The 17,205-nt window shown below is 40.1% G+C and overlaps 2 protein-coding genes across 3 annotated transcripts in view; one reads left to right on the top strand and one right to left on the bottom strand.

The window, feature by feature from the left end:
* The window catches only part of usf2 (upstream transcription factor 2, c-fos interacting), an 11,325-nt gene extending 1,484 nt beyond the window's left edge, over positions 1 to 9,841 (top strand). Inside the window, 9 exon segments of the mRNA XM_058405141.1 lie at positions 814 to 857; positions 1,072 to 1,187; positions 1,864 to 1,983; positions 2,172 to 2,334; positions 4,239 to 4,326; positions 6,563 to 6,621; positions 8,023 to 8,117; positions 8,207 to 8,335; positions 8,435 to 9,841. Of these exon segments, the coding sequence (XP_058261124.1) occupies positions 814 to 857; positions 1,072 to 1,187; positions 1,864 to 1,983; positions 2,172 to 2,334; positions 4,239 to 4,326; positions 6,563 to 6,621; positions 8,023 to 8,117; positions 8,207 to 8,335; positions 8,435 to 8,524 (904 nt within the window). The 3' untranslated portion in view covers positions 8,525 to 9,841.
* Positions 9,842 to 10,804: 963 nt separating this feature from the next.
* LOC131362848 (free fatty acid receptor 2-like) lies at positions 10,805 to 16,846 on the bottom strand. Of its 2 annotated transcripts, none has more exons than XM_058405143.1 (2): positions 16,550 to 16,846; positions 10,805 to 16,343 (listed from the first exon to the last, which is right to left on the bottom strand). In XM_058405143.1, exon 2 carries the CDS (start codon positions 16,277 to 16,279, stop codon positions 15,242 to 15,244), a length of 1,038 nt encoding a protein of 345 aa, XP_058261126.1. In that variant the 5' UTR covers positions 16,280 to 16,343; positions 16,550 to 16,846; the 3' UTR covers positions 10,805 to 15,241. The 2 variants fall into 2 exon arrangements, with proteins under 2 accessions (XP_058261126.1, XP_058261127.1); XM_058405144.1 differs by having other exon boundaries at positions 10,805 to 16,325.
* Between the last annotated feature and the right edge of the window lie 359 nt (positions 16,847 to 17,205).

Genomic DNA, 17,205 nt, shown 5'->3' with positions numbered 1-17,205 from the left:
ACACGTTGCACTAATATAACATGGTGTAAACACACTTTGATGAGTTTTATTTCTTTATTTTAAGTCGCAACGGACGTCAGTTTGTGTCTTAGAGAGGGGGCGTTCACTAGCATAAAGTCAATGGTAACAAATGTGTTCATAACGCTATTTAATTTATATATAAATAAATAAATTCATTTCATAACTCGGAAGTAGTGGTACTCTTGGTACAGGAACCAGCACCAACCCCTGTATCTCCATCACACCGCAAGTTTTAAAGTTATAATACATTTAATAATAAAATCACTATAATTCTGGGTTGTTTCCTGAAATGAGCGTTCCTGCTTTTCATTATTAATTATTATTATTATTATTATTATTATTATTATTATTATTATTTTTAAAATGTTTTCACATATTCTTTTGTAAGTCATGCCATACTAGTGAATTATCATGGTTGAAACTGGCTACATATATATGTATTTATGTGTATATATATGTGTGTGTGTGTGTGTATATATATATATATATGTGTGTGTGTGTGTATATATATATATATGTGTGTGTGTGTGTGTGTATATATGTATATATATATATTTGCTTGGTATAGTCTATTATGTCAGTATTGATGTCAAAATTATATTTAAATGTCTTTATTTCTATTTTTAATTTACACGTATATAGATGTCGAATTCTCACAGGTTTTTATTTATAATTTGCATATGTTGTATAGTTTATGTCGTAATAGATACTGTGCTGCAATAATATAAAATCATCCTCCTTACATGAAGCTTTTTTCTGATATTTTTCTGCCTTTTGTTTGTTCGGTTTCAGTCACGAGAAACAGGAAACTGAGGAGGTTGTTCAGCTGCAGGAAGGTAAGCCTGGCTAATTCCTGTAATTGACATGTTTCTCATCACCTCTCTGTGCTCATAAAACCGTTAGCAAGTGTACACAACGTGCATATGAACGCCGCTCGGGTCTCTGTTTGATTTATTTCAACAGGATTTATTTGTTTGTATATTCATCAAGTGTTTCAGAAATCTCATGTACTGTTGAAAAGATGACCTAACCTGTGTGTTTGTGTCTCAGGAGAGGGAGTAGGGGCGGAGGAACCAGCGGCGGTTACCATAGCGAGCACCCAGCCAGCCGCAGTATTTGCTGACAATGTCCAGTACCAGTTCCGCACAGAAAACAGCAGTGGGCAGGTCAGCATGACTTTTGACCCCTTTGGTGGGAGGGGTGAGTTTTACAGGGGTCAGGATGGGGTCAGGTCAAACCTTGTACTCTAGAACCATTTGCTGTCCCTGGGGGAAGATCTTCATGTCGCTTTAATCTTTTGTGAGTGTTTTCTGGACTGTTCCCATTTCCCATTGTAGATCAGAGATAGTGTATCGTTTGATCTGCTGTGCTGCAAATTGGCGTTAATTATCTATGTAGGCTGAAATCTTTAGTGGTCATTAAATATGGTCTCCTCCGAAACACCCCAAAGTGGCTCAGATCTGGTGATTTTGCAGGCCTTTGGAGATGTTCAGCTTCACTTTCATGTTCATCAACCCACTCTGTCACCAGTCTTACTGTGAGTGTTGGTTCATTATTATCCTGACACACAGCATCAGCTTCAGGGTACAGCGTTTGAACCACTGGGTGCACATGGACCTCCAGTGATGTGCCCATCTAACACAAGTACTGGGCCTAGGGAATAATTTTACAGCTCAAACCATCACTGGCTTGCCACCATTTCACTTTCACTTCCAACCCTTGTACTATAGCTCACATAAGCTGTAGTGTTCTTGCCATAAAAGTAGTTAGGAGGTTCTTAATGATATTTGAACAGTTTATGGTGTGTTTTTTTACTTTTATTTATTTGTGCGTCATCTGTAGGTGACATATCGCGTCGTCCAGGTAACAGAAGACCACTTGGAAACAGCCGGAGATGGTGGAGCTGCGGTCAGTGTCGTGTCCACTGCCGCCTTTGCTGGAGCCCAGCAGGCAGTTGCACAGGTAGTGTGGATGGAGATATGGGGTCATCTGATTCTTTTATTCTATAATTCTATCATAAAAGACAACACACAATGCCTTTTTTTAAACCTTTTATTCTGTATGTATGCATGTTTGTTCTCATGCAACTTTCAGCACTTACAGTAACTTTGTTTCTTTTTTTTCCTCTTCTGCATTATGTATTTATTAAGGCTGTTATCCAGAACCCTTTCAGTAATGGAGGCAGTCCGGCAGGTGAGACGGTCGGGGGTGAGACGCGTTTCGCTTACTTCCCGGCTGCTACCGTCAGCGATGGTACAGCAACAGCAGTTTCAGTGCAGGCGGCCGCTGATGCCACTCTTGCACCAGCAGCAGGTTTGTTCACACGGCAAATCCATCTCTCGGGTTCTCCCTTACCCCAGAGTTTAATTCCGTTCACAACAGAATGAATTCAGGCTTTTATTATTTACTGTAATTCTGGTCTGGTCATTTTGGAAGGTTGATTTTTATTTATTTTTTGTTGTTGTTAAATGCCAGTCAGTAATCTCCTGAATAAACAGTACTGTAAACACATTTACACTGTTTATTGTTGTTTTTAAATTAATGCATATACAGTTTTATTTTACCTTTTATATTTTATGCTTGAACATGCACTAGATGCAGTACAATAATACAACAGTCACTGATGATTCTGTCTTTATATACACTATATTGCCAAAAGTATTCGCTCACCCATCCAAATAATCAGAATCAGGTGTTCCAATCACTTCCATGGCCACAGGTGTATAAAATCAAGCACCTAGGCATGCAGACTGTTTTTACAAACATTTGTGAAAGAATGGGTCGCTCTCAGGAGCTCAGTGAATTCCAGCGTGGAACTGTGATAGGATGCCACCTGTGCAACAAATCCAGTCGTGAAATTTCCTCGCTCCTAAATATTCCACAGTCAACTGTCAGCTGTATTATAAGAAAGTGGAAGTGTTTGGGAACGACAGCAACTCAGCCACGAAGTGGTAGGCCACGTAAACTGACGGAGCGGGGTCAGCGGATGCTGAGGCGCATAGTGCGAAGAGGTCGCCAACTTTCTGCAGAGTCGATCGCTACAGACCTCCAAACTTCATGTGGCCTTCAGATTAGCTCAAGAACAGTGCGCAGAGAGCTTCATGGAATGGGTTTCCATGGCCGAGCAGCTGCATCCAAGTCATACATCACCAAGTGCAATGCAAAGCGTCGGATGCAGTGGTGTAAAGCACGCCGCCACTGGACTCTAGAGCAGTGGAGACACGTTCTCTGGAGTGACGAATCGCGCTTCTCCATCTGGCAATCTGATGGACGAGTCTGGGTTTGGCGGTTGCCAGGAGAACGGTACTTGTCTGACTGCATTGTGCCAAGTGTAAAGTTTGGTGGAGGGGGGATTATGGTGTGGGGTTGTTTTTCAGGAGCTGGGCTTGGCCCCTTAGCTCCAGTGAAAGGAACTCTGAATGCTTCAGCATACCAAGACATTTTGGACAATTCCATGCTCCCAACTTTGTGGGAACAGTTTGGAGCTGGCCCCTTCCTCTTCCAACATGACTGTGCACCAGTGACCAAAGCAAGGTCCATAAAGACATGGATGACAGAGTCTGGTGTGGAGGAACTTGACTGGCCTGCACAGAGTCCTGACCTCAACCCGATAGAACACCTTTGGGATGAATTAGAGCGGAGACTGAGAGCCAGACCTTCTCGTCCAACATCAGTGTGTGACCTCACAAACGCGCTTCTGGAAGAATGGTCAAAAATTCCCATAAACACACTCCTAAACCTTGTGGACAGCCTTCCCAGAAGAGTTGAAGCTGTTATAGCTGCAAAGGGTGGACTGACGTCATATTGAACCCTATGGATTAGGAATGGGATGTCACTTAAGTTCATATGTGAGTCAAGGCAGATGAGCGAATACTTTTGGCAATATAGTGTATAGTGACCATTATCGCCTGATATAGTAATAACTAACATGTTTCTTGTTATATTAAGCAGAAAAGTAGAGGTTGTTCGATCCCTCTAGCAGATGTGATTCCACTGTTGCATGTCTTTCCTTAGAAACAAGGTTGTTTTTAGTTAAATACATTACATTTACTGAAGGATTTTTTTGCTTTAGTATTAGATGCTGAATGAACAGAAATACATGTCTCACAAAACAAAATGCTCACTCATGCCAGTATAGAAAATTTTTAAATGACTTTTTACAGTCTTTACAGTCAATTTTACAGGCTTTAAATGTTTCCCTTTCCATCTGCACCCAGGTCAGTTTTACGTGATGATGAGTCCTCCAGATGTGTTACAGCCAGGCACACCAAGGACCATTGCCCCTCGCACACACACTTATTCCACGTGAGTATGAGCCATAGCTTATCATCCTCACCCTCCGTCATACAGGCTGGACGATTCACTCTTTATCTTTCCACTGAAAGCTTAACTAGTTTAAACCGTCTCAATTATTTGCGTGCAGCAGCTAGATATTAAAGAAAAGTCAAGTTAAAAAAATGACTTGTGTTGTACCTTGTTTTCTTATTGATGCTTTAAGCACAAAAATATGACCTAGCAAACAGGACGACTTCTATATTCAGTCCAGAACCAGTATTAGGTGTGTTCATGTTCAACCAGTTCATGTGAGTTGCCGAGATTAAAACACAGAGCACAAAGTTAAATGGTTTTTGCATCGTCTCTGACCCTGAGTCAGGGTAGATAGCGCTGGAAGAAAAAACAACTCTCTAGTAATAAAACAGTTTAATGAAATTGACCGCTTACTTATAAACCACAAACACTTCACATTTTAATAAATAGGCCACGTCAAGTGCGCAGGAAGCAGAGGCACCTCGGACTTTCAGGATTCCTTTAACCACAACCGCTAAAATAATACAGATAAACAAATTCCTCTTATAGACCCTTTTTCTGTTAGTAAACAATGTGATGGTTTTTTTGTGGGCGGAGCTTAGGTAGAGGCAGAAAGATTTCCCTGACCACTTTACAAGTGCTAATTATCAGGTTTTGTTAGTTTGTTTTTAAAGGATGGTCAAAATCCCAATTTATCTGACTGACCGTGCACGCTCACGATGTGACAGGATGACCTCCGGTTGAGGTCATCTACACCTACATCTGATAGAAAACCCAGTGCTTCTGGGAACTGTAGAAAGGGAGATGAGACAAACAGTTTCCTTTGTTTAATCTCTGCTCGTTAGCTACCAGTTAGCTAACTCGCACACTAAAAAGTTAGCGTTACACGAGAAATCATTTAACTCGCTCCCCAATTCAGACACGTAACCAAACCAGTACACTGTAGTTTTTATTTAATGATCCAGAGAAAGGAGGAAAAATCCTGCTGAGGGAAAGACTAATGAGTAACAGAAACTAATCTCCATAATCTTATATAAATATCTCCTGAACATCTTTTTTAATCCATTTATAATTAGGTATAGGTTATGTGGCTTCATCCTCTCTGTTTATCTGCGTAAATGAGTTGTTGTTAAAGGAACAAGTGCTGCACTAATCATAATGTCTTTCTTATTAATATCATTTACTATTGTCTAATTCCAATTACTATAGAACATTACTCAATGCTGCTGATTCCAGACTCACTGTGGTATTTTTTGATCACATTTTCTCATAAAACGAAATCGATTCTAGCATGGCTAGGATAAAAGCTTTTAACAGAGAGAATTATAGGTCTTATAATAAAAAAGCTGTTATTAACTTTCTTTCTGTGTAACCTCAAAATAATATAAACAGCAAAAAGTAGAGAGGGCAGGAGAAAGGGAAACATCTTTCAGCACATGGTTTATTTTGTGCAGCATATTGCAGATATGCACTGGACTGCAGACTGGACCTACATGTACAGTGAATTCATAAGACTCGTTATAATCTTATACACTTCTACATAAACACTGTTTCTGTTTGCTTTTAAATCCAAACATTTCCTCAGTTTCAGAATCAATCCTGATGTTATTATGGCATCATTCCAACAACGTATACTACTGATTTTTGTAGCAAAACATATTTTCTTGATCTCTGTCTACTTAGGATTTTCTTGTTAGAAAAGTATTGGCACTTCAGCTTACTGCACAGAATGGCGATACACCGGTCAGGCATAACATTCTGGGCAGTGAGAGGTGAAGTGAATAAGACGGATGATCGAGGAGACCTCAATCATGGCACCTGTTAGTGGGTGTGATATACTGCAGCTCTTGTGGGGTGTTCCCGGTCTGCAGTGGTCAGTATCTATCAAAAGTGGACCGGCGACAGGGTCAAGGGTCAAGGCTCATTGATGCACGTGGGGAGCGAAGGCTGGCCCGTGTGAGCCGATCCAGCAGACGAGCTACTGTTGCTCAAACTGCTGAAGAAGTTAATGCTGGTTCTGATAGAAAGGGGTCAGAATACACAGTGCAGGACGGGTCAGGGCTGTTTTGGCAGCAAAAGGAGGACCAACACAATATTAGGCAGGTGGTCATAATGGTATGTGTGGTTATCTACGGTCTATTATTTACGGTGTTTATCTAGTGTCTTCAGTGTGATTGTGGATTTTTCATCCAGCTCCTTCATCTGTGTTTAATTTCCTTCCCTCTCCAAACAGGAAGATGGACGGCCCGAGAGCACCGCGAGATGAGAGGAGGAGAGCGCAACACAATGAAGGTTAGTAAAAACAATAAAGAGACTTACAACAACTCCATCCTTTAATTACCTTTTACTTTTACTCATGTTAGGAAAGCATAAACATATATTTCCCTTAAATGTTTTTTCCCCCCAATTTATTTATTTATTTATAATCTTGCCTAAGCTACGTTTCCTCAAAGAACACATTGATTAAAGAACCAGTTTAACGAAGGTGGTGTGCACTGAAGTAATCAGTGATCATTTCCCCACGATTTAAGAGCAAACAGTGATCATTGCCATGAAGAGACGGTGATGAGGCTACTGTTTAAACGTCCCAAGTGACATTTACCCAAGGTGATAAGCCTAGAGGCTGACATGGATGCGGGCCAAACTGATTATACCTTTCCCATCATAAACTAATGTCATTTTTCCATAAGTAGATTAGGTAGTGAATGCAGATATGGCCAGGGCTTTTGCTTTATGTTCCCTGTCAGCTAAAGGAAAATTAAATCTGGGTGAAATCTTTCTAACCTGAGTAGATGTAGAGGAAACCATGATGTAGAGGAAAATAAAATCAGAAGACGACATTTTTTAATCCATTAAAAAAAATAATAATAATAATAATACAAAACCACTAAAGGTTATTTGACAAAAAAATTTATCTTAACAATTATTTCTAATAACCTAAAAGTATTTGTGCTTTTTATATAAAATAAATTATATGAATAAATATAAATTGAATACCATATAAGCAGGACGTCTGAATAACCTGCTAGTCTCTGAATAAATATATTTATTGCCTGATATAAAGACAGACATGGCCATTATTATCATAAACATATATATATATATATATACACACACAATAAAATCAAAAGCCAGAATTTTACAAAATGAATGGTTTTCTCTGGCTTTTACACAAAAATGAGCTCCAGATCCTGGATCTCTCCTCTTATTTATTTTATTTATTTTTTAAATACAAATCTCCCCAATCTACATTAGGTTCTTCTTACGTTTTGTACTGGGTGCACTGAAGGCAAAATTTTTTTCAAGCCATTATTAGGATATTTTGAATATTCAAAGTGCCATCCAGATGTGCAGGAGAGAATATTAAGCCTTTATCCATTGTAGTGTGTGTGGATGTGTAGAAATCACTATATCCATTATATTCCACATTTAATCAGGAGGCACCATGAAAGTACTACACAATGACACAATAATATTTCGATGAGAACAGTGATGATGCCAGATCCAGCTGTGTAGTGAACAAAAATACACACAATACAGGCAGCTACACACCATCTGCTAGACAACAAACTCCAGTTGTCCAGCCTATTTCTACTCCTGTGAAAATTAAATATTTGGGAAATATGGACTCATCCCTGGGTATGTGAATAGTTCTGACTTTTTAACCTTTAGTTTTAACCACTTGTGTTGCAGTGGAAAGAAGAAGAAGAGACAAAATCAACAACTGGATAGTCACACTGTCCAAAATCATCCCAGACTGCAACATGGACAACACCAAAACTGGAGCAGTATGTACACACAAACGTTAGGAAGTATCGTTTTTAGAGTCTCCGTGTACCATCTTTTATTTTATTTTTTAATACTGTCTTTCTTCTAGAGCAAAGGAGGCATTCTGTCTAAAGCATGTGATTACATCAGAGAGCTCAGGCAGAGCAACCAGAGGCTGCAAGAGAGTTTTAAAGAGGTGGAGAGAATACAGGTGGATAATGAGCTCTTAAGACAGCAGGTAATCACAACAAACAACTCAAAGAATTTAAAAAGAAGAAAGCACAGAAAAAGTCCAGCGTTAGCCTGTAACGATCGTTTCCGTTTCGTTCTGCCACAGATAGAAGACCTGAAGAATGACAATGCACTGCTCAGAGCCCAACTCCAACAGCATGGCCTTGAAATCAGTGGAGAAACCATTTCGCAGTGACGGACAGTCACACACATTACGGAATACACACACCTCCACAAAACCACCTCACAGACTTGAGATGTTTGTTAACCCAATAGAATAATAATGGCTGATCTGATATTAACAGAAGTTATCAGAGAAACTATTGAACAATAGTTAAAAAGCACATCTACTGTTCCACCTGTGAGAGCTTGACCTACACGGACGCGGCAACAAACTGAGACGAACCCCAATATGTGACGTAAATGGGCTTGCATTGGACTAACTTGTCTTTTTTCTTTTCTTTTCTTTTTTTTTTTTTGAGTTTTTGAATGATGATGAATTGAAAATTCTCAACAATGCCTCATGATCACATTTTGTTTAAACTTGTGGTGGTTTTTCCTGTCCCCAACGCCCGCACACCCCCCCCCAACACACCCCTCTCGGTATTTCTTCGTAATTATTACTGCTGTCTTCAGTATGTTGTATTGTTTTGTCTGCATTATTTATTAGCGCACAGAGAAGTACACAACAGGGATATGAAACCTTTTGTTTCGATGCTTGAACACAATCAAGCCAGTTTGTCTTTCACATTTAAGAAGCTTCGCAGTTAATCAGAGCAAATTTCCTTTGTTCCTTGGTCCAGTTAAGGTTTAGTCTTCGAAGCAAGATGATGTTCATTAGATATATCAAAGTTGTGGCTGAGGTATTGATGTACTGAGCAATTCTGATTCAGAATTTAATGAAGCAAATCATGTTTAAAAAGCTCAGGGTTGACAGAGGAACTACAGTGGAGCAGGAACGCTCCACATCAACCGCTTCCCATACCATACCACCATTTTCTCAACAAGAAGTCCTTTAATCTGTCTACATGTAACATCATATCGAGAGTGGCTCGAGCAGACTTGAGGATTCAGACACGTACTGTATCAAAACCAAACCCCCAAGATCAATGTACTGAACAGATGATAACTGATGGTCTCAAGTAGGAGGAAATCCTAACCTACTTGAACATGCTTCCCAATAACCACCTCCCCCACCTGTACCTGCCTTAAAATTTGCAATATTGCTTTGCCGTGGTAACATAGAGATTAATAAATTTAGTGGAAACCGTCGTTTACATTGCAATGTAACTAATTCAACATTTTTATTTTCTAGACATTTTTGGAGCACACAGTTTGGTTGTTTTTTTTTGTTTTTTGTTTTGTTTTTTTGCATTGACACCTTTCAGCTCTCTGTTCTGTATTTGTCCCGAATGTCTGTTGACTTACATGCCCCATTAATTCACATTTTATTCACTGCTAGGACTTAACCTTTAGTCTTTTTCCAGTATAAAACCGAAAGACGTTCTGCTGATGCACTTCCTGTTTTTATTTTTTATTTTCCTGCTTCCACATATTTTTTTTTACCCACCACAATTTTTCAAAGAACGTTCTTTGCTTAAATACGACAAATAAAGAGACTATTCTCATCGGATTTGCCCAAAATCCCCCGCTTGGAAGAGACTCTAACCCAACTACTATCCTTATTATTTTGGCACGGCTTTCCTTGACCATGTCCAGGATGTTTAGGCAGCTGATTTCTGTCATGAGTAATAGTGTAGAGTAGTAGCCGTTCAGACTGGAGTAGATTGTAATAGACCCTAACACACGCATGCTTACACAGCATTTCTCAGCATCTTGCATGTCTAATCAGTTTGTCACGTTTTTTGAGAAGATGCTTGAGATTGTTCTTGATAAAGAAGACTCTGTTCTACAACACTTGAAATTAGTTAGGGTTTAAGGAGCTAGACTAATGTGCTGTATGTGGAGAGCCGCAGTGTTGGATGTTGCAGATGTGTGTAAATGAGTGAATATGGCATCATCTCAGTGTGACACCGTGATGGTCTCTGAACTGCTGGATGATTAATGTGGAAACTTGGGCTTTATTGACAACTGTGCTACGTTTGAGGGCTTGTCTAGCCTTTTAGAGCAGGACAGTATCTATTTTACCAGGAAGCTGCACCACTCAGCCCTAATTAATACTCTAGAGCATGGGTGTCAAACCGGATCCACAAAGGGCCGTGTGGGTGCAGGTTTTCATTCCAACCGAGCAGAAGCTACGCCTGATTCCACCTGTTTATTCAACTGATCTTGGCTTTCAGTAGACTCAGGTTTGGCTTCTGCTCGGTTGGAATGAAAACCTGCACCCACACGGCCCTTTGTGGATCCGGTTTGACACCTTTGCCCTAGACAATCCAACGCCAGATAGCTGACAAAATGCCACCTTCTTGCTACCTTTTACTATATTCATTTAATTCAGTTTTATTTGTATAGCGCTGTTAACGATGAACGTTGTTGCAAAGCAACTTTTAAAGAAATAAAAAGTGAGAATAAAATTGTAAAGTTAAACATTTTATTATATAACGTTTATCAGTAATAAGCAAGCTAGAGGCAACAGTGGTGAGGAATAACTCCATGAGGCGATATGAGGAAGAGGAACCAGACTCAAAAGGGAACCTCGTCTTTATCTGGGTGACACCAGAGAGAGTGATTATAAATCACTTCCTTTCTGTAACTGTATATTATCGAGTGCAGTTGTGTAATCAGGAGCTTTTGAGCATCAGCATAATTTCAATTTTCATTGTAGAGTTAACAAAAATTCCTTCCAGCTAAAATGAAGTTCAAAGCCACTTCTGAAGTCTGGTTACTGAGCTCTGATCACGAGCGATCAGAAGTTAGAACTGCTAAATATTAAGCCAAACATTATGACCACTCAGAGATGAAGTGTTGGTTATATCATAGCCGCTGTGTTGTCAAGGTCTGGGATATATTAGACGGTAAGCAAACAGACATAATCAACGTGTTGGATAAGAGAGAAATGAGCAGGTGTGAAGACCTGAGCAACTATCACGAGTGTCATCATTGTAGATAGATGACTGGATCAGAGCTTCTGCAAGGTTTATAGGGTTCTCCTGGTCAGCAGTAGTGAGTGGTCTGAGGAGGAACAAACCAAGAACGGGGGTCAGGATGTTGGCAGTGAAGGCTGTTACAGTCACAACAGAATATTCTAATGATTTTACTAAGAACATAGTAAGTAAGAACACAACCATTTCCCTTCAGCAAAAGGATGCTATCAGCAATCAAATGTAACTAATCTAGTAATTTTATCATTTTGTAAAGCAAGTAATGCAAATGAATTAAAATGGTAAAATATAAAATATGAGGCATGAAGATCATCTCATATCTTCAGAGCTACACTATATTGACAGAAGTTTTGGGACAACCGCATTAAATCATTGCGTTCAGGGGTTGGGCTCGGCCCCTTAGTTCCAGTGAAAGGAACTCTTAATGCTTCAGCTTCATACCAAGACATTTTGGACAATTTCATGCTCTTTGTGGGAACAGTTTGGGGATGACCCCTTCCTGTTCCAACATGACTGCACACCAGTGACCAAAGCAAGGTCCATAAAGACATGGATGAGTGAGTTTGGTGTGGAGGAACTTGATTGGCCTGACCTCAACCCCATAGAACACCTTTGGGATTGTATCTTGAATTAGAGCGGAGTCCTCTCGTCCAACATCAGTGCCTGACCTCACAAAAAGGAACGGTCAAAAATTCCCATAAACACGCTCCTAAACCTTGTGGAAAGCCTTCCCAGAAGAGTTGAAGCTGTTATTGCTGGCCAACTCCATATTAAATTCATGTGCATTTAAAGACAACCATCCCAGAACCTTTGGCAACATAGTGTAGTTAGCATCAATGCTAGTGGAAACTGACGTTCTTTTCCTGATAGCTATGATGAAACTATAACGTCGATGAAAACTTTGGTAATTTCATTATTAGTAATGAAAAAGTGTGGGAACTGGAAACTCTTCTAGCCTGCGTCTATATTCTACATACTACATGTCGAAAAAAGTGTCCAGTGGAAGATCGTTGTACTTCTCATTTGCATAAATTTAATATCTTTAATATTGCTGCATCACTCACTCCGCCCACTAACACACAAAGATCATGTAATGCTACATAAAATAGTCACTAGGTGGCGCCATGATGTCTAACAAACAAAAACTATGGATCACAGCAATTCACCATCATTTTCATACCCCAAATTTTGAAACTGTTAACAAAATGCTGTCACATGCACTAGGTGACTGATCTCCAAAATGGATACTCTACATGCCATAGCTGTTCATTTAAGTCCAAAAAGCAAACAAACAAACAAAAAAAATGTTAAAGAATAATAATCATCATTTTAAACAATTCTTTTTCAGTATGTTTTGGCAAATCATGTATGGTCAGTTCAGTTCAGGATTGTGTATTTCTATGCATGTGCTTCACAAAGGCCAGGTAAAACACAATGTTTTCCCAAATGTCATCTACGCTCATGATAATAGTAACCACAATTGAATGGGGTAAATACTCTGAGGTAAGATAAACACACCTCTCTTTGTGTTCTCTTTGTTCTAAGACAGTTCCCCTATGTCACGTTTCCCATACACTAGGCTGAGCCTCAGCATGTCAAAGGATAATTATATTATCATATAGAGTCCAGATGTTTGCATTCAAACATTTCATGTTCAAAAAGTCATCCTTCACCAAAAGATTATGTACAAACACACGTATACAATATACCCCGAAATCAAACGAAATCAATGCTACAAATTGCAGATGTTTTAGGAACGAACTCATATGATGGCAGTGGCTTTTGGGATAGTTTAGTTCTGTTTTGGCATTTTGTCATTAATCTGACTTCATAGTACATGGAATTTCAGGATCGGAACAGAGCAGTACTTGAGTACATGCTTCACTAAGTATTGTTAAATCAGACTTCATCAAAATAAAGCAGTTTCCTGCCAAAGTTCCACACTTGGACAAATGCTTAATCAGCAGCATCAATATACAGATAAACATTCCTGATCCGGTTTATCAGAACTTTCCAGTCTTAACTGCTTCAATGCCCATAACCCCACTAAGATAGAACGCAGTTGACGGGCTTTTGAAAGGGATTTCCATTTCCAACCATTCATAATCATGAGGGTCGTGGGATTTAGAAGCTACACCCATGCTCTCAACCCAGTGTATGTACTACTCGAGCACTGTGTGCATCTAGGGGAAGAAAGTTCCACAGAACAAACCACCCTACTGGACCTGTGTTTCAAAATGCTGGGCTTTAATAACAACGTACTTGTAAATGAGACTTTATTTACAATAAACAGCTGGATCCAACCCTAGGAGGCTATGATGATGAAGAACAGTGAGCATTGGCACTACAAGTGCAGCCATGAACATCTTCTGTTGGAGGATCTTTGATGAAAGAGCAAAGAGACACCTAAAGAAAGAACCCAGCAGCTGCTGCTGTACTAGTAGTCATATCCTACCTTAAACTCTTACAGATCCCAGTATCTGGTGTGAGACCAAAGCTTCTGTATTCCCGTGACTGGTAAAGGTGATAACAGGGCCACTCAGTCCCTTCAGAATCTTCTCCAGAACAGGGCTGATTATAACTGGATTAGCGCCACTGAGCTGATGCACTTAGTCTTCATTAATGCCAATCTGCCCTAAAGACAACACTACAGGGTTTCACTGTTCATAGATACAACCAGAACTGTTGGATGCTGCTGCTTTGCGCATTGTAATGAATTTTTCTTTGTTTTATGGCACTCAGTGTGTTTATAGTGGGAGCGTTTGGATTTGGTTTTGGATGCAACATTAATTAAATGTTCAAAACCCATGTGTAATAGTGTTTAATGTTTTTAGATTATTCAATGTTTTTATATTAAACATGATGTTCTTCTGGAAATTAGGTATAATTAATTGAAGAAATAAGTGTACACATGCTGATCATAGTTCAGAACATGGCTACATTTGCCCTTCTTCACTTCCAGAGCTCTGGATCCAGCATGAGCTTGAGCAGGATGAAGCAGTTACTGAAGATGAATGAATGTAGTCAATTAGAGTGAAGTTTTAAACAGGATTGAACCGTCAATATGCCGACATTGATTTGTACATCTCCGGTCCGGTCTGGTCTGAAGTATGAAGAATGGATTGAATTAGAAGAGATTTCCTTGTCGTTTTTTCTCCAGGGAGATGGAATAAGCTCCACAGCCTGCTTCCTGTTGAAATGTAAAGTTGAACTAAATAATTGCTTGATCCTATCAGTGTTTTCTTGGTCTATTGAATTTGATCGTTTGAAATAAAATTCCCCAAATTCCTTCCAAAAAGTCCTTGTTATAACCACAATAATCTCAGGATAAATCAGTCAGATAATGTCATGTTTATTTCGAACTTACATAAGTAGGTCAAGAGACCACACCAATCAGATTCTCAGGTAGAAGGTTGTATTTTCTTGGCTCACTTTCTGGAGTCAATTCTTCCAGTTCTTACAAATGTACCATATATTTGCCAGTAAACACCATGCAACAGTGTATCAGGTTATATTCTGTTAAAGACCATTCTGAATAAAGAAAACACGGCAAGTTGATTGAACAGCTGCTGCAATCAAACAGAGCTCATTAGTTCGTAAGATCATTGGTGTAGGAAATCTAACGGAACAATACCTCTAACAAAAATGTTAGGGAACTCACCAGTTTTGCAGTCATTTGTAAACAAAGAGAATGATAAGTCAGTAGAAGGCTGGAAAGCTCCTGAACAGCTCTGATACAGATACAGTATATCTGCACATATGAGATGGTGTCCAGGCAGCTGCATATTTAACATCAAGCATATAATAATGTAATAAGAGGTCATGAGGTGTCATGCAGTTAAAACAACAAGCTATAAAGCGCCTTCTAATTCCAGTTGTCCTAAGGAATGTCTCTGGTTGTCAAGTGGAGGTGTGTCTCTGTCTCTATATTTATCAGTCTCAGAGACCAGCATGGGGCAACAATGAATCTTTCTGCACTTCAGTACATGACTCTTCTCCTTCATTCCTTTCACAAAACCACTGATTGCACTTCGTACTGCTGCGGATGAGAAGTAGAAAATAATGGGGTCTAGGCAGGCATTTAGCGTACTAGAGATCAAAGCCAGATCTCGCCAGTCCTCGCTCTCGGCCCGGACGAACCCGACCACGTGCGAGGCGTTATAGGGTCCGAAACAGACGGCGAACACCAGCAGAGTCCCGAGGGCCAGTCCGATAGCCCTGAGCTTGCGCCGCCGACTGATGTGAGGCAACTGGGAGAGAATTCGAATGAAATTAATGTAGCAGAAGCCACAGACAAGGAAAGGAATGCAGAAGAGCACCACAAAGAGCTCCAGGCGCACCGGCAGCAGAATACTGAGTTGCTCTTGGGTAAAGTTGTTGTAGCATTTCATTTCTGAAGGTGGTGTCATGCTGCAGTTTAAACTGTCACTATCACTGCTGTTGCTGGAAGGCAAAGATGGCACAATGTAGACAATGCTGAGGTTCAGAGTGCCGACCAGCCAGAAGATCATGCTGGCAATTACGGCGTAGAGTGGTCGACGGTAAACAGAGTACTGGATCGGAAAAGCAATGCCCAGATAGCGTTCGATGCTAACTCCTGTCAGGAAAAAGGTGCTGGTGTAAATAGTAGAGAAGAACATGAAGCTGCTGAGGGGACACAGGTATTCTGGCATCTTCCAAATCATGTCATCAATAGCCTCTTTCATCTTGAAGGGCAAAAAGGTGAGGAAGATGAGGTCAGAGATGGTCAGGTTCAGTAGGAGGATGTCGATGGGGGCAGGTTTGCGGTGGACCTTGCGGCAGAAGGTACAGAATGCAAGGATGTTGGCAGGAAGCCCGATCAGGAAGGTAAGGATGTATACTGGCAAGAGCAGCTGGCTGACCAACATGGTGTTGAGTCCAGCTTTCACAAAGCATCTGTGAACAGCTGCAAATCTGTGAAGAAATCAGTAGCTTGGAGAGAAAAGAATGCAGAAAAATTGCATGTATATGCATAAATATGTTTGTTTATATGACAATATAACTGTTAGAATACAGTTAGGTAGCCAGATGATGGCATCCACAATAGCATTAAAAAATAACATTTCTTGGCTTAATTCCTTTTGCATCATTGTCTGATGTAAATGTTTAAAAAAAATCGAATCAGTTACAGGACTCACCATGGAAAAGCAGCGTTATCGTCCTGCAGCTGTCCTGCTGGTGCTGAGGAGTACGTGAGCAAAGTGCACTCTGCCGTGTCTCAGCGATTCTCAATACTTTATCAAATCATAGGCTGGATGCAGTGTCTCAACCCATGGAAATTTAATAAGCCCCTGTTGCCAGCTTCATGCCTTAAGCTCACCAAACAACGTTGCTGAGCAACCCCTCAGAGAACGGACAGTGTGAGGAACACAGGAAGATGTCATAACCACTGTTAGTGTAATGGATTACACCTGTTATACCACAGGAATAAAACCCACCACCAGAAGTAAAGAAAGTGGTCCGGTGTAATGTGCATAAAACAAGGGGGATGATATGATGGGGGGTTTTTAGTAAGGAGTAAGGATTAACTGGAGCTTGTTTATGCATCTACTGTAATATCCAGAGAGCACGACCAAGCAAGAGGTAATAAAAACTAATTTCTGCAGCGTGTAATAACATTATACGGCATTTCTTAGCTTAGCGATGGTTCTGAAATGAAAACGGCTATCCGAGTAATGCGATCTACACGAGCTTCAAATGAGAGACTGGAGTCGATAATCACACCACTCGTACACATGAAGCAACTAAAAGGCCATCCAGAGATACTACTGAATCAGAAAGGTTACTTCTAGAC

The sequence above is a fragment of the Hemibagrus wyckioides genome, linkage group LG12, assembly GCF_019097595.1.
Source record: "Hemibagrus wyckioides isolate EC202008001 linkage group LG12, SWU_Hwy_1.0, whole genome shotgun sequence".
In the NCBI taxonomy this organism is placed as follows: domain Eukaryota; kingdom Metazoa; phylum Chordata; class Actinopteri; order Siluriformes; family Bagridae; genus Hemibagrus; species Hemibagrus wyckioides.
This window is presented reverse-complemented; position numbering and strand designations above follow the sequence as displayed.

Excerpts from the sequence above, each read along its gene's own strand:
- LOC131362848 (XM_058405143.1), bottom strand. The coding sequence starts at position 16,279 with ATGTTGGTCAGCCAGCTGCTCTTGCCAGTATACATCCTTACCTTCCTG.